Source organism: Telopea speciosissima, chromosome 9 (genome assembly GCF_018873765.1).
Source record: "Telopea speciosissima isolate NSW1024214 ecotype Mountain lineage chromosome 9, Tspe_v1, whole genome shotgun sequence".
Lineage (NCBI taxonomy): Eukaryota > Viridiplantae > Streptophyta > Magnoliopsida > Proteales > Proteaceae > Telopea > Telopea speciosissima.
In genome coordinates, this window is record NC_057924.1 from 40,036,304 (window position 1) to 40,060,045 (window position 23,742).

The 23,742-nt window shown below is 41.3% G+C and overlaps 1 protein-coding gene across 1 annotated transcript in view; it reads right to left on the minus strand.

The window, feature by feature from the left end:
- LOC122638882 (callose synthase 7-like) overlaps nt 1-23,742 on the minus strand; it is a 115,160-nt gene that overhangs the window by 20,101 nt on the left and 71,317 nt on the right. Inside the window, exons 20-31 of the mRNA XM_043831734.1 lie at nt 12,572-12,666; nt 12,409-12,490; nt 12,161-12,324; nt 11,922-12,045; nt 11,706-11,809; nt 11,510-11,615; nt 11,255-11,406; nt 1,177-1,286; nt 958-1,068; nt 809-877; nt 461-644; nt 242-353 (exon numbers count right to left, since the gene is read on the minus strand). Coding sequence (XP_043687669.1) covers nt 242-353; nt 461-644; nt 809-877; nt 958-1,068; nt 1,177-1,286; nt 11,255-11,406; nt 11,510-11,615; nt 11,706-11,809; nt 11,922-12,045; nt 12,161-12,324; nt 12,409-12,490; nt 12,572-12,666 — 1,413 coding nt within the window. The remainder of the gene's footprint in view (nt 1-241; nt 354-460; nt 645-808; nt 878-957; nt 1,069-1,176; nt 1,287-11,254; nt 11,407-11,509; nt 11,616-11,705; nt 11,810-11,921; nt 12,046-12,160; nt 12,325-12,408; nt 12,491-12,571; nt 12,667-23,742) is intronic.

The window sequence follows — 23,742 nt, forward strand, 5'->3', positions numbered from 1 at the left end:
GCCATTTCTCTCTTTCAGCCATGGATCAAATTTCGGTGCTGTTTCAACCATTTCTTCGAATTATATTTCAGCTTCAACCATGGTCGAAATGGTCACCAAAATTGAAATTTAAAACCTTGGTCCATCCTTACTTTCGTTGCATTTGGTTAATATAGAAAACTCTAACCCATTGATGAAATCTAACTCTGTGTCCCAGAAGAAGTAATAGGAAACATCTTATATAGATCATAATAATTAATACCTCATCGTATTTATCCCCTCCCTTGAGAAGAACAGAGTAATAAAACTTTTCAGGTTTCCCATTAACATTCTCCTCTCTCTCATCTATGTAAGCAACACGCAATGATCGATACCTGTAAATATGTATAGGATTGAATGATTGACAGTCACAATTAATCAATAGATTTGCATCTAGAGTAAAAGAACTACTAGCATCCTATCAAAAAAATTTATAGCTTACTGTAGCATGAGATTTAAAATGTTCTGGTAACAACTGCGGTCACGAGCTTCACTGGATTTTTTCTGTTGGCCATAGATCTGACAGGAAACAACATAGGTAAACTTCATATCTGCAACAGCTTCTGAATGGGTAGCAAGAGCTGTTTGCTCCCTATGGTCTACTGTCCTGTAACCACCAAAAATGGCTGCAGGAGCATACATTATAGCTCAAGGTCATTCATTCAGTCAATGGCTATTAAGAATTTAAGATGATTACAAAAGGAGATGAAGGTCAAATAAATGTGAAGATACTGAAGATCCAGGGGAGAGGAGCAAGGAAAAGACAAATCTGTAGCAGAAAGCCACTTACCAGGGTCTTCTGCCTTGTCCAGGAAGCATTGAAGTTCAAGTGCCTGCCTATAATACATCATCCCTCTCACTGGATAAAGGTATAATGATGTTATGTCAAAGTAACAAAATACGAAAAGACAGACTGCACAAGTGCTGTGGTGCCCAAACCTGTTCTAGAAAGTGTCTGGCCTCTGTAAGATACCCATTGACGAGTTAACTCCGCCTTGGTATTATCATCCTTCTCATCATTACGACGTTCCAGAAAATTGCTCCATTCATCTAGTTTCCAGTCATAGAAAACACTTGATACAATTAATCACTAGATTGAATCCACATTAATTCAAGAAAAAGAAGAGCACATCATATTTGAAGTGCCCTAGGAGTTACCAGGATATATCTTCTGTAGGTAAAACAAAATTGATATTCCATCCTCATTTTCTTTGTTAAGTTCCTCCACAGAATAGAGGACATCTTCTTTGAAATATGGCGTCAAGACACTACACCATAGAAAGGAGTACATATTAGAGCAACAAGCCAGACCACAACCCTCCAGCATCTAGTAATCTCCTATCCACACGTAAAATATTAACAAATCAAATGTGCTTATTGGTGAAGGTGCAATGTACGTTTTGTACAAGCTTACTCAACCAAAGTACATCTCCAGCTATCACACAAGATGAATTATGCAAAATGCAAAGAGAATGCAAACTAAAATGGAGAGAGACATTAAAAAAAATGTGGCAATTGGCATTACCAGGGGGAGCAAGGTGAGCCTACTTTGAAGACATTTACAAGAGGAACGTGGCATAAAAAAAAGCAAGTTGACAATACCACTACCACTGCTCCTAACCAATTGGCATTACCAGTCTCAAGTCCTTTTAGTACCCCTGTTCCTTCTGGTGAGTCTTCTTTCGATCCTAGTATTGACTTACCAATTGTTATTCGTAAGCCACGTAGAATTTGTACTCAACATCCCATTTCTAATGTTGTTTCATATAACTCCCTTTCTCCATCTTTCTATGCGTTTGTTTCTTCCTTATCCTTTGTTTCCATCCCTAACACTTGGCAGGAAGCACTAGCTAATTCAAGGTGGAAAGAAGCAATGAATGAAGAAATGAGTGGCCTAGGAAAAAAATGACACTTGGGACTTGGTGACTCTTCCCCTAGGAAAGAAACCCGTAGGCTGCAAGTGGGTTTTCGCAAATAAGCAGAAGGCTGATGGAATGGTGGAAAGATACCAGGCAAGGCTGGTTGCTAGAGGTTTTACTCAGACTCATGGGATCCACTATCAGGAAACAATTGCCCAGTAGCTAAGATGAACACTGTCATGGTAATTATTTCTTGTGCTGTTAACCAAGGGTGGGACCTCCAACAACTTGATGTGAAGAATGCCTTTCTCCATAGGGAGCTCAAAGAAGAGGTGTATATGGATATCCCTCCTGGCTTTACTGTCCCAGAAACTCAAGGCAAAGTGTGTCGTTTGAAGAGAGCTTTATATGGCCTAAAACAATCCCCAAGAGCTTGGTTTGGTCGTTTCCATAGAGAATTGATGTCGATTGACTATTCAAAAAGTAATGCTGATCATACGTTGTTTATCAAGAAGACGGGCTAGTATTGTTATCTTTTAGAGAGCAAGAAGGAGAAGAGAAGAAAACTGAAGAGAGCAGCCACGGTTTTGGTTTGGTGTGTTATGTCTCAAAACAAGAGACTAACATGCTTATATTGAAAAGAATATATAATTACACTCAGGCCCTTGGCCTTATACAAATGACACATAAAGTACATAAAACAGGGGTTATGTACATATATACCCCTGATACAACTATTCTTAACACTCCTCCTCAAGCTGGGTGGTATATGTCATATATACCCAGCTTGTCTAACATAAAACTGAAGTGATGAGAGCTAAGTCCTTTGGTGAAGATGTCTGCCACTTGTTCATTTGTCTTCACAAAAGGAGTACAAATAGTCTTAGATTCTATCTTCTCCTTGATAAAGTGTTTGTCAACCTCAACATGCTTTGTTCTGTCATGTTGAACCGGATTGTGAGCAATACTTATTGCTGCCTAGTTATCGCAGTAGAGACTCATAGGCTCAGTTGTCTCAAACCCCAATTCTTGAACAAGTTTCTTCTACCACAAGATTTCACACACACCATGAGCCATGGCTCTAAACTCTGCTTCAGCACTTGACCTTGCTACCATAGGTTGCTTCTTACTTCTCCAGGTGACTAAGTTTCCCTCAACAAAAGTACAGTATCCAGAGGTGGACCTTCTATCAGAAATAGACCCGGCCCAATCAGCATCTGTATAAACTTCGATTCTCAAGTGACCATTCCTAGAGAAGAGAAGACCTTTTCCAAGACATGACTTCAAATACCTGAGGATCCTGTAAACCACATCAAGATGTCCCACCTTAGGTGCATGCATAAACTGACTCATCACTCCAACAACATAGGTTATGCCAGGTCTGGTGAGGGAGAGATAGATTAGCTTGCCTACTAATCTCTAGTATTTTTCAGCATCCACAAGAGGTTCAGCACAATCCTCCCCTAGTTTGTGATTCTGCTCAATAGGGGAGGAGATTGGTTTGCATCCTAAGTAGCCTGTCTCTGTAAGTAGATCAAGGACAAACTTCCTTTGGCAAACATTGATCCCTTGCTTGGATCTTGAAACTTCAATCCCCAGAAAATACTTCAATGGACCGAGATCTTTGATCTCAAACTGCCGAGCCAAATAAAGCTTAAGTTTTGAGATTTCAGCTTCACTGTTTCCCGTGACCACAATGTCATCAACATAAACAATGAGAGCTGTAATAGTGCTGCCCTTACTTTGTATAAACAAAGTGTGATCAGCTTGACTTTGAGTATACCTATTTTGTAGGAGGGCTTGTCTAAACCTCTCAAACCAAGCCTTGGGAGACTGTTTGAGTCCATAGAGAGCCTTCCGAAGTCGACACACTTTCCCATTGTCACCAGGATGCTTGAACCCAGGAGGAGAGTACATATATACTTCTTCTTCTAGGTCACCATGTAAGAATGCATTCTTTACATCAAGCTGGTACAATGGCCAATCAAGAATTGCAACCATTGAGAGAAGTACACGAATGGAGTTATGCTTGGCCACCGGAGCAATGGTTTCCTGATAGTCAATGCCATACACCTGGGTATAACCCTTGGCAACAACTCTTGCCTTATTCCTCTCCACAGTACCATCAGACTTGAACTTGACTGTGAATACCCATCTGCATCCAACAGGGATTCTCCCTTTAGGGAGTTCAACAAGGTCCCAAGTGTGATTCTTCTCAAGAGCCAGCATTTCTGTGTTCATTGCTTCTCTCCATTTTGGATCTGCCATAGCCTCTGCTACATTCTTGGGAATAGAGATGGATGAGATAGCCACAGTAAAGGCTATACCTGTAAGGGAGATAGAATCATAGGAAACAAACTTGGCAATGGGATTAGTACATGCCCGAGTTCCCTTGCGGTAAGCAATAGGAAGATCTAAGTCTGAGGAGAGGAAGGTATACCTGTCTCGCTGAATGGAAGCTCAGGATGAGGAGACGAAGAAGGATTTTGGCAGGTCTTCTTTATAGGAAGCCATGAAGAAGGATTTCTCTTGTCCTTCGTATACACCAGTAGCTCCTCCGTTCTCTGTTCTCCTGTGCACTAGGAGGCTCCCCCTCAACAACAGTATCCACAGAATTTTTCTTTCCTTTGTCAATCTGAAAAGGGGAAATAGGGACAAGAGAGGAGAAAGGAAATGAAACAAACTCGGGAACCTCTTCACCCTCAACACTACCACCAAGAGATGAATACTCCCCCTGAAGAGGTGACTGAAAATACGGTATGGTTTCAAAGAAATGGAGATCTTTGGAGAGAAGCCACCGACGAGTAGGAGGATGATAGCATTTATACCCTTTGGAGGTGGAGGAATACCCAAGAAAGATGTACTTCATGGCCTTAGGATCCAATTTAGTGCGGGCAGATTTGCTAATATGTACATAGCAAACACAACCAAACACCCTTGGAGGAAGAGAAAAAGAAGAAGACATTGAGGGTAGAACATCAAGAGGAACCTTGAAGTTCAAGACACTAGAAGGCATGTGATTAATAAGAAAGACAGCAGTGAGTAGGGCATCAGACCAAAAGGTTTTTGGAACATGTATGGTAAACCAAAGGGATCTAGCCACTTCAAGGAGATGGTGATTTTTCCTTTCAGCCACCCCATTTTGTTGTGGGGGTATCAACATAGGCCACTTGATGAATAATGCCATGGTCAGAAAAAAGGTTTCCAAACCACTATACATATACTCCCCACCTTTGTCAGAGCGGAAAATTTGGATCCGAGTGTGAAATTGGGTATACACTAACTCATAAAAATTTTTAAATGCAACATAGACATCACTCTTATGTTTCAAAAGGTAAACCCAAGTAACCCGAGAATAGTCATCAATGAAATAAACAAAGTAGCGGAAGCCACGCAAAGAGGTAACAGGGGAAGGTCCCCAAACATCAGTATGAATAAGATGAAAAGGTGAAGTAGATCTATTTCCAGTAGATGGATAAACTGTTTTACAACTTTTGGCAAATAGACAAGGTTCACAATGAAAAACATGAGTGACAGGAAAAGAAGTAAATAAATGTGGCAACAATTTCCTCATAATAGAAAAGGAAGGGTGCCCCAAACGACGATGCCAAAGCAAAATATCCTCCTTAGTACGTACACCTTCTTGCCCACAAACATAGGACTGAGCTTGCTCAATAGGGGAAACACCAGTCTCCAAAACATATAAGCCGTTAGCTTCATGACCACTGCCAATCACCCTCCTCGTCACCAAATCCTGAAAGAGACAATGGGTAGGAAAGAAGGTGACAAAGCAGTTCAAAGATTTAGTCAATTGACTAACTGAAAAAAGGTTAGTGGCAAAGTTGGGAACATGAAAGACAGACTTCAAGGGTAAAAATGGTGCAACTTGGATATCTCCCTTACCAGAAATAGAAGAAAAGGAACCATTAGCAATTTTTACCTTATCTTTCCCAGAACAAACAGAATAGGAGTTATACAGCTGAGACCTACCAGTCATATGATCCGTGGCACCTGAGTCAATGACCCAAGGTGTAGTACCGAAGGAGGAAGAGGCCTGCAGTGCAGTGGATGTAGGAGTAGTAGAGGAACCATCCAGTGAAATGGAGCAATGTCTTCTTTGGAAAGAGAGGAGGGATCAGATTCAAGGACTCCAACATGAGCCTTAGGTCCCTTCTTCCGCTGCCCTTTCAGTCCCCCAGAGGAACCAGAAGGAGGCTTCCCGTGGAGATCCCAACAAAAGTCCTTCGTATGCCCAGATTTGCCACAATGGTCACATAAGAAGCGGCCCTTCGCAGCTCCCTTAGCAGCCCCCTTATCAGCTCCCTTAGTGGAGTCCTGAGGGGTGGAAGAAACCAGAGGAGAGTGCTCAACAGTGGGAGCAGTTTCCATGGCATCCCTACGGGTCTCCTCACTTTGTAGATATCCACACACCTCGTCCAGTGAGGGAAGACTTGGGCGGCCAAGGATTTGTACCCTAAGAGGTTCAAAATCAGAATTAAGGCCTCCAAGGAGAAATAAGACCCTCTCTTTCTCAAACTACCGGTGCACTTTGACCTCATCATCAGGACACAACTGAAGATCTCTATAGTGATCATACTCCTCCCACAAGCGCACAACAAGACTATAGTAGTCAGAGATGCTTCTATCACCTTGGCGCAGGCTAACAATCTGTTGGAGAAGTTGGTACACCTTTGTAGAGTCCCTAACTCGATCAAAAATACGGGCCACACTGTCCCAAATGTCTTTGGCAGTCTCCTTGCCCATAAATCTTCTTCCAATCTCAGGCTTCATTGAGAAAAGAAGCTAAGCCATCATAAGAGAATTCTCAGTGTCCCATTTGGAGTATCCTTGGTCGGTAGGGAGAGGAGCCTTGATGCTGCCATTGATGTATCCCATCTCCCCCCTACACCGAAGAATCAATTTCATGGATCGGGACCAATCCAAATAGTTGTGGTTCTCAAGCTTGGCAATAGGAAGTTGGATATTGGGGCTCTCAAAGGAAAAAGGGAGAGAAGGAGCTGTTTCCACAAGGGGCAAGGGTGTTCCAACATTTTTCTCACCCATATTTGATCTTAAATCAACCACTTAGAAGATGTAAACAGCAGCACTTCAAGCAAACATATTTCTCTCAAAACGGTAGCATAAAACAGGGCAAACAATAGCCAAAAAAGGCTAGAAACACTTGTAGATCTTCAGAAAATACTCAAACAGCAGCGGAGTAAAGATGAGTAATGCTCCTTACCAAAAAACGATGCAAATGAACCATAAACAATGGCCAAACAAGGCTCTATTGAAGAGCAGGTGCCAATCTAGACTCTAGCTAGTAGAAATTCTGGGCAGAACAGCCAAACCGAGATCTCTTAGTGGATGAATGGATGCTTGCAGAAGGCTTAAGAGGAGCCAAGGAGATCAAAGAGGACCCCCAAATGAAACTAAAGCACTAAGAAGCACTCCATTTGGTTTCCAAACAAGAGAGAAACAAGTTGGAGAAGATAACCTAACGGACCTTGAACAAAGAAACCAAGTGAAAGAAAACCTTCTTCACTCCCTAAACTTCCTTCGAACACTTGCAAACAGCAGGATCAATTCTCTGATACCATGTTATCTTTTAGAGAGCAAGAAGGAGAAGAGAAGAAAACTGAAGAGAGCAGCCACGGTTTTGGTTTGGTGTGTTATGTCTCAAAACAAGAGACTAACATGCTCATATTGAAAAGAATATATAATTACACTCAGGCCCTTGGCCTTATACAAATGACACATAAAGTACATAAAACAGGGGTTATGTACATATAAACCCCTGATACAACTACTCTTAACAAGTATATCATAGTTTTGATTGTCTATGTAGATGACATAGTAATTACTAGGAGTGATGCTGATGAAATAAGCAAACTGAAGACATACCTGGGGACAGAGTTTGAAATAAAGGACCTGGGAAAACTGCGATATTTTCTTGGAATCGAAGTTGCCCATTCAGCTCAAGGTATCTTCCTATCTCAACGGAAGTATACACTTGACCTTTTGTCGGACACAAGGATGTTGGGATGTAAGCCTGCCAATACTCCATTAGAGCCTAACACTCATCCAAAGAGTAAGGCTGGAGAGCCAGTGGATAAGGGTAGCTACCAGAGGTTGGTAGGACGCCTAAAATATCTTTCCCACATGCGGCCAGATATAGCCTTCACTGTGAGTGTAGTTAGGCAGTATATGCATGATCCTCACTCAACTCATCTAGAGGTAGCATATAGAATCTTGAGGTATTTGAAGTCTTCCCCAGGAAAAGGTGTTCTTTTCTCTCCTCAAAATCACTTGCGAGTTGAGGCTTTCACCGATGCAGATTGAGCGGGATGTCCGGCTGATAGGAGATCCACTTCAGGTTATAGTAACCAAGTTGGAGGAAATTTGGTTACTTGGCAGAGCAAGAAGCAAGCTGTAATTGCTCGATCTAGTGCAAGACCAGAGTTTCGGGTTATGGCTCATGGTATATGTGAACTCCTTTGGCTTTAGGGACTCCTACAAGATTTATGTGAGATTGATCGTCATTTCATCAAGGAGAAGCTGGAACAAGGAGTCATTTGTGTCCCGTTTGTTCAATCTAGTGAGCAATTAGTTGATATTCTCACTAAGGGAATTAGTAGTAAAAATTTTAGTTCTATAGTTAGCAAGTTGGGCATGTTTGATATTTATGCACCAATTCGAGAGGGAGTGTTGTAATATGAGTTCAAGGGTATGTCCTAGGGGTGTTTTTGTCCTTGTACCTATTCTAGAATGTTCTCTAGTTCATTATAAATAAAGTGGGGCTATGACCATAATGTCATAAGCCATATTTCTCAAATCTCCACACCCACATATGACATGAATAGAAAGATACTTTTTAAAAGGAATCCTAATCAATTCTACCATGGGAACTCCAATAATCAGCAGTCGACACACACATGGGTCCCTCAAACATTTCCTACGACAAGCTAAACTCACCTTCAGAGCTGTAAAAATAAAATTTCATAAATACCCTTGATTACATGATTAATCCTCACATACATGAGAGAAAATCTGGCCCCTCCATTGGGTATCCCAAGATGCTACTGAATGACTGCATCAATATGAAGAGATATTGCCATTGCTCTTGTGGATTGGGCATATGAAAGGGTGAAATGCATAAATGAGATAATCTTGGCAACAATTATGGCCTATAGTTGTAATCTAAGTGCAAATAGTTTTAGATATGTCAGTGCTGTCATGGGTGAGCATAATGCAGTGCTAAACTCGAACTAAGGGTAAATCCAGTGGGAGATTAGCTTGTAACAGGATCGCAGTAAAAGGACAAAACAGGTTTGAGAGAAAACGGATAATTCAATTTAAACAATTCTGATCAGTCTGAATTCCAATCAAATGAACAATACAAGCAGTAAATCGAATCTGTAAAAAATGATCTAAATCTTAAATCTTAAGGTAGTGATAGAATCCTTCTAAGACTAGGATTCTTAAAACCCAGAAACCCAGAGAATTCGATAGCAGAAATTAAAATAGCCTACCCTGGAGGTTGTCTTAACTGATTAGGATACTATAAAATAATGAAGAAAACAACTTGAAACAAGGCTGGAATCAAATACCTAATCTAGGCCAACTAAAACACTTATATAACAATTAAAATTAGAGGAATAGAACTCTAACTAGACCAATGGTCCTCCCTCCTAACCGTTCTAGCTTACTAATTTATCCAATTTTCCAAAATTCACAAAAAGTAGATTTACACACATTTCCCTAACTAATAAAGTAAATCCCAAATTCCTACCTCCTAAACATAGTTTTAGCCCATTAAAGTGGCATATTGCAATAAAAACCCATTGGACTAAAGGCCCATATATATGTAACCCAACCCAAGGCTTATTACCATTAAAATAAGCCCACTTCTGTGTTTTATCTGCATCAGACCAGGCACCATACATGAGTTGCAAAACAAAGCCAAGTGCTTGAGTTGCACCTTGCCTCCATGTCCCGCACAGTGATTTAATCAGGGGCTGCACTTCGGTGCCTTCTTTGTGGTTTGCTTGGTTCAGGGAATTGGTAGAGGCACTTGCTTGAATAATGAAATGTGATTTTGCTTAATTTCTTCATAGTTTAAACTTAATAGTTGATATTCCATTGTAATTTTGCCCCAATTCAGCATATGCATGTCTTCCATGTTCAACGGTATCTTTGTTGAAACCTTATGAACAAGTCTAAGGAAAGGGGGGGGGGAGGTTCGGGAGAAACTGAATATAAGAGTAATTGGACTGAAGCTTTCCTCCACCAACGACTGGAAGCCAAGTACGCTTTCACTTCTTTGATGAACCCTTATGACTGAGTCTAAGGAGAAAAAAAGGAACTCAGTAGCTTACTGTTCTTCCTCTACCTCCTCCCTTAATTCTCCTCCTTTTTCCACTTTCTCATTTTTTTTTTCATGTTGCAACTTGAAATCAACTTGGAGCTTGCTCCATTTGTTCAGAGAGATTCCCCAACAAATAAAGCTGTGATCTTGTTCATTTGACCAAAGCATCCACAAGGGACACACTGTCCAAACAGATGGAATTGCTGATTGATCAATGCTCACCCCGTTTTTTATTCCGTTTCAACCTGACCCCTTTTTAGTTCTGTTAGCATGACTTACTAAAAGCAATACGTGGCAAGGAAGGCTTGACAGTTATAGCAGATTTCAACTTTTTGTCTAAGCTTGACCATCAAGGTACACTTTGGCATCATATCATATATGGGAGGATGGAAATTCCATCATCCTGGCCATGGTAATATTTTTTAAAAAAAAAAACACAATTCTGCTTGTCCTTCCTCCTTTGGTCCTTCCCTTTCTCCCCCTGTTGGAAAGTGCATGAAAACAGATCTTTAGCCAGTGCTCTCCTATAGAAGCTCTATCCAGTACTATATAAACTTCATATTAAAATTTCATTTCATACATGCTATAATCAACCTAACAAATAGGTTAGCTGAGTAGGTTAATATCTTAATTATTTCCATATTTTAGTTGCAGAATGAAGATTATAATCCAACAACTTGAGTTATGAGTCAAGGAAAACTTGATAATTTGTAATTTGATGTTACGTTTGTGTTTTTACTGTTTTGATAAATATACCTCATTCGTACATGTTTATAGAAATTTCTTTCCCACAGATTTCTTTAATTGGGTGTGCATTTCACTTTACGCCTTGCACTTCAGGCCTATTGGAGGCCACGTGCCTTTTTTGTGCTTTTCAATATGTATAATTTCTGTATCTAATGTTGAGATCTGTTTCAGCATAATACTTAAGCATTCTTAATGAATGACAATACTTTCATTGCCAACATATATAACAGAATTACTAGGACTTTGATTCAAAGGACCAAACCTGAAAGATAGCATGTTTCGGACTTTTGGAGCTCTTGGCATTTTCATCAATAAAGAGTTAGCAAAGAAAGTGATACGGCGGCGTGCTTCCAAATTCATGGGCACGTTAATTGCAGATTCCTTAACAGTCAAAAGCAAGTGAAGCCTAATAACCTGAAGATAAAAAGGTGGAAACACATAACAAGAAGAAGAATTGACTAAAGCTAAAGATGCAATGGTTCAAAATTTCAGATGAAGGCAACAAGCCAAGGTGTACCTTCTCCATCCAAGAGCTATTTTGCATTAGGTGGAAGTTTATCTTTCCAAATTTTTCTTCTTTTCTGTCATTGTCCTTTTTGCCTCTATGAGATCTTTCCATGATTCTATAAAAATGATGAGAAAAAGATAATTAGATACCAAGTCATCAAGGCACATTTTGCAGTATCGAAGTAATCATTTGAATGGAATGTTACTTATGTCCATTAACCATGACATCCTCTGTAATGATCTCCATAATATCCTGAAGGACATTGATTGTTTGGGTCCTATATGACTCAACATTGTCTGTATCACCTTTCTGTCAACATGCGACATCAAGTAAGTCAATGGATGGTACCAATGAGACAGAACTACACTCCAACTCACTACTGAACAATTAAAGAATAAGAGAGTTGAAACAAGATCACGACCAAATGAATTAGAAGTCTTTCCAACTTAGAGCTGAGATTAGGCAGTTCACTCATCCTGAATTCATTCAAGAATCTATGCTCCTCTATGCTGGTATCCAGTTCATAACATATGTGTTTGACAACCCTGGTAAGGAAGAAAAGCCACAAAATCATAAAGCGTTAATTAAAAAGAGACAATTAAGAGAAGATATCTTCTTATAATCAAAACAATGTATGTAAACAAAAGCACTATTTCTCACAGTTTATCCTCGTCATCATCCAAAAGGCCATACAGTATGTCTCTGAGAGCTTCATAGCATTCAATCACTGCCGAATGCATGTAATCATCTCTATTAATCTTTTTAAATAAATCAATGTCTGACTTCCCCTTGAAATCTTTCGCCATGTTCAATGCTATAGGTATCTACTTAAAATGAAATGAGAGGACAATGCAGAGTCAATATCTTGATCATATCATTTAACATAAGATTCCTTGCATAAAACATACTTTACTCGCTAGAAGAAAAGGTGGCCACTGGACAACAGATATGTCGCTTGAAGAATATGGTACAAGAAGCAGGTCCCTCTCCCTGGACAATAAAAAACCACCTAAGAAATAACTTAAACCTATGGGATAAAATACAGAACACAATAAGAAAGAGCAGTCTCACCGATTACTGATCAAGTCCTCCATGCGCATACTATTGATGAACTCATTCCACACTTGAGAGAACTTTGCTATATTCCTTCTTTCCAATGAATCATCCTGATAATGCACAACATACATCTTTAGCAAAACAGATGTCATCATTTAGAATGGATAGAAATTAGGTGTGGAATATGTTCAACTGACTAGCAAAAACAGACATAAACCATAGTCAGATCCAAAAGATCCCAGTCCAGCATTCTTAGAAGCACTTTGTCTGGATCCAACTGATTCATATTCAATCCAATGGAACTTAAATGAAGAGCAGATCCAGGTCGGCTCGGAATATTGTGCTTAGTGTTAATGTGATGAAATCTTTGGGAGAGAATAATGACTTATGTCAATGTGACACAGGCCAGCTTTATTTATAATAGAGAATAGAAAGATCTAGAATGGGAACAATTACAATATTATCCCTAGGACAATTCTACCCTTGAATCCTGTATTACAACACTCCCGCTCAAGTTGGTGCATGGTAATCACATATTCACATATGCCCAACTTGGAAATAACAGACTGGAAAATTTGACTACTAAGACCCTTGGTATAGACATCTGCCAATTGATCTGCAGATTTAACAAAGGGTATACAAATAAGTCCTTGCTCAATTTTCTCCTTGATAAAATGCCGGTCGATCTTCATATGCTTGGTTCTATCGTGCTGTACCGGATTATGGGCAATGCGAATGGCTGACTTACTATCACAATACAACATCATAGGGAGCAGTGGAGAAATAACAAGATCTTGTAGAAGGCCGTTTAGCCAGAGCAACTCACAAATACCAAGCGCCATTAATCGAAACTCAGCTTTTGCACTTGATCTTGCAACCACAGTCTGCTTCTTACTTCGCCATGTCACAAGATTACCTCCAACAAAAGTGCAGTAGCCAGTAGTGGACCTCTGATCATTCGGTGAACCAGCCCAATCAACATCAGTGAAAGATTCTACTTTCATATGGCCATGTGGAGAGAAAGAACTCCTTTACCGGGGGCAGATTTCTAATATCATAGAGTACGATATGCTCCCTCAAAGTGCTTGGTACGTGGGTCGTGCATGTAATGGCTCACCAGACTCACTGCATTTACTGTATCAGGCCAAGTATGGGAAAGATAAATCAGCCGACCAACTAGTCGTTGGTATTGTCCCTTGTCAACCGGATCTCCATCATTGCTCATTAAGTGAGAATTAGTCTCAATAAGTACATCACTTGGACGACTCCCGAGCATCCCAGTTTCAGACAAAAGATCTAAAGTATATTTCCTTTGGGATAAAAAAAAATATACCTTGACTTGAACGAGCCACCTCTTTGTCCAAGAAATATCGAAGCTGACCCACATCCTTAATTTTAAACTCTTGACCAAAGTATTTTTTAAGGTTGGAGATTTCTGTAGAGTCACTTCCTGTCAAAACTATATCATCAACATACACAATGAGAACAGTGATATGCGGGCCAGATCGTTTAATGAAAAGGGTATGATCTGCATTGTCCTGTGTATAATCCACGGATATCATCGCCTTGTGGAAGCGGCCAAACCATGCTCTGGTTGACTGTTTTAACCCATATAATGCCTGCTTCAGCCTGCATACCTTCTCGTGAGTCTCTTTGCATGCAAAACCATGAGGAATTTCCATGCAAACTTCCTCTTCAAGCTCCCCATGAAGGAAAGCATTTTTTACATCAAGCTGTTGCAGTTCCCAACCTTGATTCATCTTTGCAACAGGTGCAAAGGTCTCTTGATAGTCTATGCCGTAGGTCTGAGTGAAGCCCTTAGCCACTAATCTGGCCTTATATCTGTCCACAGTGCCATTGACCCTCTGTTTTATGGTAAAAACCCATTTGCAGCCCACAAGCTTTTTTCCCTGAGGAAGAGTTACAAGTTCACAAGTATCATTCTTACCAAGTGCCTGCATTTCTTCTGGCATAGCTTCTTTCCAGCGAGAGTGTGTCATAGCTTCCTGCCAACTTTGAGGAATGGAAATAGAAGACAAGGAAAGCGCAAAGGCATAATAGGAAGGAGAAAGAGAATTATAAGATATAAATTTGGATATAGGATGTTGAGTGCACGTCCTAGTTCCCTTTCGAACAGCAATGAGTAATTCAAGTGAAAGATCAAGTGAGGGAAGAACATTATCAGAATTAGTTGGAGGAGGGCTTGGATCAAAGGGCTCCGATTGAGGTGGTAGAGCAGTAGTGGAAGTGGTGTTATCTTGCTATTTGGGAAAGCGACTCCGAACAAACCGTTAGAGTTTATGCTATAAAGGGTACTTTTGTAACTGGCTTGTTATAAGTCATATTAAGTTGTATGTTCTATCTTTTGTTCTTATTTCCTTTTACCTTCTCAGGGAGTTATGTAATTTCAAGAATGTTGTTAAAGAAGAAAATAGGTGAGTGGAGAAGTCTCTCCCTCACAATCGATTCTCTCCCAACTCTCTTCTCTTCTTCCTCTTTCCCTTGCTGTAAATCTTGTTCTATTGCTTGAATCTATCCATTCATAGATTCTAACTTGGTATCAGAGCTTGGTCCTCTGGTTTGAGAGTCAAATAAAGCTTGGTTGTTCTATTCACCTCTTCTTGGAACCCTAGAAAGGTAGAGGGTTCCAATAGAGGCTATACTATGTGAAATACCACACATATTACATTCTTTGGAGCTATATCCTTCAAACCAACATCAATGGAGGGATGAGGACTGGAGCATTTGGATTTAAAGCCCTAGAAGCTGGACAGCAGATTACAGCCAGCCTGTAGAGTCTTCTGTTTGATTCTCTCTCATCTCTTCACTATTTGGGATGAGGACTGGAGCATTTGGATCGCCTGAGGGCCCTCTTTCAGACCCCCAACAGCTCGGTAAATAATAGGAGCTGATTGAAGAGCATAGCTCAACTCATTGGTGCTCCCCATGTATCGTCAGATTCTGGTTTCTCTTCTTATTGAGCATTCTATGGCTGTAATAGGTGGAATGATCCTGTTGAGTTATGTAACCCGATAAGGGTATTTTAGGTATTTTCTTTATTTTTCCCCATAGCTAGTATAGTCGGCTATGTAGGGATTTACTTGTAATTCTGCCTCTCTCATTAAAAATTATAAATAAAGGTGCTTAGTGATCACATTGATCATTCAAGCCATTCACTAAATTCTGTTTTGTTAACTTGGTATCAGAACCAAAATTTTCTTTGATCCAACTTTTCAAAACCCACCACCCTCCCATCGTTTTTTCTTCCCTCTCTCTTTCCCTTGATATTTCTCTCCTTTTCTTCTTGGTTCTCATTCTTCACCTTAGGGCAGCACTAATGAGGTGATCATATGATCTAGCTGCTGCCCTCAACCTACCTCTTCTTTCCATTACCTAACCATTAATTCTGCTCAATAGTTGCTACCACAATTCTCTGCGATATTGGAATTCTCCATGTTTTGAAGATCAAGCCTCTATCACTTTTGAAGGTTGATTTTCCCCTTGTTGGAGATTCATCTGCAGTCTTGACCAGCATCTATCCCAGCTCTACTACAATTTTTTGAAGCCCCCTAACCTAAATCGATCTCCACTTTCAGGGTTTTCTAAAACCCTGACACCTATCAATTTTTGCGTTAGGGCTGTCCACTGTTGCTGGTTTTCTTCACACAAAGGGCCCACTCGATATTAATCTCAGCAAGGTTTTCTGAGTTTTTTTGCAAACTTCAGATTTCCTTTTATTTGGATCGAATTCTCCCAATATCGATTCCAGGTTTTTTGGTTCTTCATGGCTGGCTGCATCGATTCCTTGCTTGTTCAAGTTATTGTTTGGCTGCCACCATGATAGGCTCAGATTCTTATTTTGTAACTTCTGAGATTGATGGATAGACCCGCACTGAATTTCTCCCTCTTGCTGCTCCTATCAAGCTCGATGGCACCAATTACCACATGTGGTCTAGGTTTACCGGCTTACTGGACATATTGTTGGGAGTACCCCTATGCCAGCTGAACCTGGTTCTCTCCAAGACCGATGGGTGTCCCATGATGCTATGGTGATGTCCTATTTGATCCACTCTATGCAACCTGACCTCTCCAGCAACTACTTATTACTGGAAACAGCCCATCAAATATGGAGTGCTGCCAAGGAGACTTATGGGCAGGTAGGGAATGATGAGTTGAAACTCAAGGGTAGATCGAATCTGGTAAGAGGAGAAGTTTACAGCAATAAGGAGGGAAGAGAGAAGAAGAAGAAGAAGAGAAGAGAATGGGAGAAATCGATTGTGTGTGTTGAGTGAGTCTCAACACACATACTAGCTTCATTAATTTAAGTCTTCCAAATTACATAAGCCTCCCTAGGGAGGTAAAGAGAAATAAGACAAGAAAGTAAAACTACCTCTAGGGAGGTAAATACAACTTAGCCATGTCTTATAACTAGACAGTGACAGAACTACCCCTATACAAGATATTCTAACACTCCCCCTCAAGCTGGAGAATAAATGTCATACATTCCCAACTTGCACAATGGGGTACTAAATAGACTAGGGGAGAGATCCTAAGTGAAGATATCTGCTACTTGATCACCTGTCTTCACAAAGGGAGTACAAATGCACCCAGAGTCCAGCTTCTCTTTGATGAAGTGACGATCAACCTCAATATGCTTGGTTCGATCATGTTGAATCGGATTATGGACAATGCTTATGGCAGCTTTGTTGTCACAATAAAGTCTCATGGGCCCTTCAGTTTCAAAGCTCAAGTCCTGAAGAAGCCTTTTTAGCCATATGAGTTCACATACTCTATGGGCCATGGCTCTAAACTCGCCTCAGCACTGGATCGAGCGACAACTGGTTGTTTCTTGCTCCTCCAGATAACTAGATTACCACCCACAAAGGTACAATACCCAGAGGTAGATCTCCTGTTTGAGACTGAACCAGCCCAATCAGCATCGGTGTAGCTTTCAATCTGCAAATGGTCATGCCTGGCAAATAGAAGACCTTTTCCTGGACAGGATTTCAAATATCTAATGATGCGATACACTGCATCCAGATGACCACTCCTGGGAGCATGCATGAACTGACTCACCACTCCAACTGCATAGGAGATGTCTGGTCGAGTCAAGGAGAGATAGATTAGCTTCCCAACTAACCTTTGGTACTTGCTTGCATCTATAAGAGGAGAACCACAGTCATCACCAAGTTTATGATTCGGATCAATGGGGGAAGTAGCTGGTTTGCACCCCATCATCCCTGTCTCTTTCAGAAGATCCAAGACAAATTTCCTTTGACAAATGTTGATCCCTTTCCTTGATCTAGATACCTCAATTCCCAAGAAGTATTTCAAGAGTCCAAGGTCTTTGATCTCAAACTGTTTAGCCAAATAAGACTTCAATCTATTTATCTCAGCAACATCATTCCCAGTCACCATAATATCATCAACATAGACAATGAGGGCTGTAACTGTACCATTACCTCTCTTGATAAACAAGGTGTGGTCACCTTGACTCTGAGAATAGCCATTCTTCAGAATGGCTTGTCGAAATCTCTCAAACCAGGCCTTAGGAGACTGCTTTAGGCCATAGAGAGCTTTCTTCAGCAAACACACTTTCCCTTCAGCTGAGGGACACTTAAAACCAGGTGGAGGTTCCATGTATACTACTTCTTCTAAATCTCCATGAAGAAATGCATTCTTCACATCTAATTGGTACATTGGCCAATCTTTATTGGCTGCTACAGAAAGAAGAACCCTGATGGAGTTATGCTTGGCTATAGGGGCAAAAGTCTCCTGGTAGTCAATCCCATATACCTGACTATACCCTTTTGCAACCAGCCGAGCTTTGTACCTTTCCACTGTACCATCGGATCTATACTTGATTGTATAAACCCATCTGCATCTAACAGAAGTTCTCCCCCTGGGGAGATCAACAATTGTCTAAGTATTATTCTTCTCTAGAGCCACCATTTCCTCAGTCATTGCTTGCATCAACTTTGGATTGGATAAGGCCTCTGCAACATTTTTTGGAATGGAAGAAGACTCAAGAGCAGTGGAAAAGGCAACACCTGTAGGAGAAATGGAGTCATAGGAAACAAACTGGGCTATGGGGTTAGTACAGGTTCTCTTCCCCTTTCTCACAACAATGGGAAGATCTAATTCAGAAGGAGAGGGATTACCTGAGTGAGGAGAATGAGACTGAGGATGTGGATCCAAAGAGGGATTTTGGCAGGGTTGCTTATACCATGGTTGCTTCCCTTTTCCATTCAACAAGGATTCACCTCTTGTGAATACACCATCTTCTTTGAATCTCATACCCTTGTATTCTGTTTCCCTGCTAGCATCACCACCATCAATATCAACAACATCCACCTCTTTGTACTTTCCAATATAAAATAGGAACCGGGAGGTGGAGGTAGGCAAGGGAGATAGAAAGGGAATGACATCCGCATTCTGTTCACTGGTCGTACTCTCCCCCTGAACAAAATGGCTAGGGGAAGGAGAAAAAAAAGGAATAGACTCAAAGAAGGTGACATCTTTAGAGAGAAGTCACCTTCAGGAAGGAGGATGGTAGCACTTATACCCTTTGGTGGAATCAGAGTAAATCAGAGTAGCCCAAGAAGATGCACTTGAGGGCTTTGGGATCAAGTTTGGTACGGGCTGAGTTTTTGACATGTACATAACAAACACAGCCAAAGACGCGGGGAGCCAAAGGAAAAACTGAAGATTGAGAAGAAAGAAGAGCCAGGGAGGATTAGGAGCCTAGGAGTGGAGTGGGCATCCGATTAATAAGAAAGGCAGCGGTAAGAAGTGCATCAGACCAGAAGGTCTTAGGCACACGCATAGCAAAGAGAAGACCTCTGGTGATTTCCAGTAAGTGGCGGTTTTTGCGCTCAGCTACCCCATTTTGCTGTGAGGTGTCAACACAAGCCAATTGATGGATAATACCATGATCAGAGAAAAACTGTTGGAGCCTCCCATACAGGTACTCACCCCCCTTATCAGATCTAACAATCTTGATGTGAGTACCAAACTGAGTACTGATAAGTTGATAAAAATCCTTAAAGGCATCACAAACATCACTCTTTTGTTTCAATAAAACAGTCCAAGTAGACCGAGAACAGTCATCCACAAAGGAAACAAAATAACGAAATCCAGATAAAGAAGTAGTAGGAGAAGGCCCCCAAACATCAGTATGAACAAGAGAAAAAGGTGCAGTAGATCTATTACCACGATAAGGATAAGATGTGCGACAATGTTTAGCAAAAATACAAGATTCACACTGAAAAACATAAGATGCAGGAAAAGAAGTAAACAAGTGGGGTAATTGTCTCCTCATAACAACAAAAGAGGAATGACCCAAACGCTGATGCCAAAGCATAACAGACTCCACAGTACTACGGTCATTCCGACCACAAACATAAGCTGCAGCAGTAGATTGAGCAGGTAACTGTGGCTCAAGAAGATAGAGTCCGCCTTTCTCAGTCCTACTGCCAATAACCCTCTTTGTCTCCAAATCCTGAAAAACACAATAAGAAGGAAAGAAAGTGACACAACAATGTAAGGATTTGGTTAGGTGACTCACTGATAATAGGTTAGTAGCAAAGTCAGGAACATGAAGAACAGACTCGAGGGAAATAAAAGGAGTAACCTGCACATTACCCTTACCAGAGACAGAGGAAAAGGAACCATCAGCAACCCTCACCTTGTCCGGCCAGAGCAAATGGAATAGGAGTCATAGTACTGGGACATACCAGTCATGTGATTAGAGGCTCCAGAGTTAATAATCTAGGTGGGTGCAGTAGGGGTAGCAGATGAGACCTATAGAGCTGAGGCAGAAGTGGTAGACCCTCCAGAGCTAGAACCAGTAGCTGACCCTCTAAGGTGAGACATCAACCGACGTAGGGCTGCAATGTCATCCTATGAGAGGGAATTAGGAGCAGGCTGCAGTCCAGGTGGCTCGGACTCAGATGTCACAGAATGAGCCTTAGCTCCCCCTCGCTTGCCTCCACGGGCATTAGATGAACTACCACGCGTACTAGGGGGCTGCCCATAAAGATCCCAGCACCGGTCCTTAGTATGTCCAAGCTTGCCACAATGGTCACATTTGTATCTCTCACGGCCTTTCCCCCCACTTTTCCAGTCTTTCTGGGAACTGGAAACAAGAGCAGACCTCTCTGTTGATGGTCCAATATCCATAGTAGTCCTCCGGGTTTCCTCACTTTGCAAATAACTGCACACATCATCCAAAGATGGAAAGGGAAATCTCCCCAATATTTGTAGGCGAAGAGGCTTATATTCAGAGTTAAGACCACCAAGCAAAATAAGGATCCTTTCCCTTTCTTGGCTCTTGTAGACTTTTGCCTGATCCTCAGCATTGGACAACTGGAGATTGTTATAATGATCATATTCCTCCCACAAGCTAATAATAGAGTTGTAGTACTCAGATATACTCCTATCACCCTGTTTCATATGAATGATTTTTTGGAGAATTTGATACACTTTTGTTGAATCTCCAACTCTCTCAAAAACTCTGGATACACCGTCCCAAATATCTTTTGCAGTCTCCTTACTCATGAATCTCCGACCTATCTTAGGTTTCATGGAGAATATCAACCAAGTCATAACAGTGGAGTTTTCAGTCTCCCACTTGAGATAGCCTGCATCAATAGTAGCAGGGGCTGTGATAGACCCAGTAATATACCCTAACTTTCCCCTACTGCGTAGGGACAACTTCACGGAACAGGACCAATCCAAATAGTTGGTATTGTCCAACTTCACAACTGAGATCTGGGTGTTGGGGTTATCAAAGGAAGCCATGGTTGGGAAACCACCACTTGGACTGCCGACTCTAATTGGTCCACTGACCTCAGAATCTTGTCCAGACACAGTGGACATAATAGGCAAACACTTCAATAATCAAGATAAGTTGTTTGCACAAGTGGGGAGTATACTCAACCCAAACACAAGGAGGCAAACCAATACACAGATGGTTCTCAATCAACTAAACCACTAGGCTGAGACCAAGCCTAAAAAACCAGCAAGCATATGAAAAGCAAAAAATTGCATAACTCAACCCAAATTCCTCTAGTAGCCAAGAACCTTTAGTCTATAACACCCAATAATCAAGATGTAATACTATCACATTCAGCCATCCAATACAGCAGACCTCAGAGAAAGCAAAAAACAGAGCAGCCGATACCTGTATACCAGCAGAAAAAAGTGGTAGTAGTCCTCTGATGCTCCCCCTTCAAGGGCAGGCTCTTAGGGCTTCAAAGAAGCACTCCCATACGACACAAATGGGACAAGGTCCAAGGCTATCCAAGCTGCCAAAGGCAGAATCGAAACCGAGACACTCCTAGGCTGGCAGAAAAACAAAGCCTGGTTTCAAGTCTTCAAGACATCTGGCAGTAAGGCAGCAGGTCCTTTCAACAAACAAGAGCTTTGGGGTTTGAAACAACACCCCTAGGCGATGCAACTCCAATAGGCCTCATACCAAGATGTAGAGAAGAGAAGGAAAACCAAGGAGAAGCTTCACAGGCTGGCGGTAACTTGCCTGTCTTCCTCCATAGCCTCAAGTCACCTTCGCAGCTCCTAAACTCTCCAACTTAGAGAATAACACTCCCAAAACTGTAAGGAGTATAGATCTCACATATACAGCCTCTAATGGAACCCCCTTTACATTTATAGGGTTCCAAAGAGAGGAGAAGATGAGGACTGAGCTAAGCCGACTCTCAAACCAGAGAACCTAGCTCTGATACCAAGTTGAAACTCAAGGGTAGATCGAATCTGGTAAGAGGAGAAGTTTACAGCAAGAAGAAGAAGGAGGGAAGAGAGAAGAAGAAGAAGAAGAGAAGAGAATGGGAGAAATCGATTGTGTGTGTTGAGTAAGTCTCAGCACACATATTAGCTTCATTAATTTAAGTCTTCCAAATTACAAAAGCCTCCCTAGGGAGGTAAAGAGAAATAAGACAAGAAAGTAAAACTACCCCTAGGGAGGTAAATACAACTTAGTCATGTCTTATAACTAGACAGTGACAGAACTACCCCTATACAAGATATTCTAACATGATGCTCAGGTGTATGAGATTCGCAAGAAGGTTCATGACACCACTCAAAAGGAGCTGTCCGTTTCTAAATATTATGTTGCCCTCAAGAATTTAGAGTAGCAATTGGATCATTACTCAGATTTTCAGCCCTCTACTGCTACTGATATTGCTGCCTATCGCAAACACCTTGACAAAATCCATGTGTATGACTTCTTGGCAGGTCTAAACATTGAGTATGACCTTATTCGAGTACAAGTGCTTAGCCAATCTCCATTTCCTACACTAGAGCAGTCCTTTGCTTTGGTTCATACAGAGGAGACTCGTAGAGCTGCTATATTGCACAAACCTATTGTTGATCGATCTGCCTTACAAGCTGGTTCCCCTCCTACTTCTATTACCATTACTGATGGTGGTAACACTGTCTCAAAAGAGCCTGTAAAGTATGAACATTGCAACAAGCACTATCACACTAGACTCAATGCTGGAAATTACATGGGAATCCTGCTGACTTTGAGGCGAAAGTGCAAAACGTGGCCGTGGGTAGTCCAAACCCAAGGCTAATCATACTGAATCTACTGCTGCTGCCCCTTCTACAGACATTGGTCTCACTCCGGATGAACTTCTGGCTTTCCGTCGCATGTTACAGGCCTCTTCCGCTGCACCTACTACGGCTTCTGCACCTACTGCTCCTTCTGGTTCTCACTTTGCTTAAGGTATTCCAATCGGTAGTCATTGTGCATCGGCTGTCTCCAATCCTTGGATTATAGACTCCAGTGCTACTGATCACATGACTGGCTCCTCCCATGTATTTCACCAATATTCTCTCTCTTTTGGGAAAGACACTGTTCGAGGGGCTAATGGTTCCCTTTCTCCTATTAATGGACAGGGTTCCATTCGCTGCTCTCCTACCCTTACCTTATGTTCTGTTTTGCATGTTCCCTCTTTTTCTACTAATCTTCTTTTAATTAATAGTCTTACCAAAGAATTAAATTGCAAAATCACTTTTTTTCCTTCTCATTGTGTCATTTAGGATCTGGTCAAAGGGTACACGATTGGGGGTAGTAAGATACATGGTGGTCTCTACTTACTCGACACGGGTCAGACTTCTCTTTCTCCAGCTTCATCTCCAGCTGATCAATTACATTCAGCCACTTC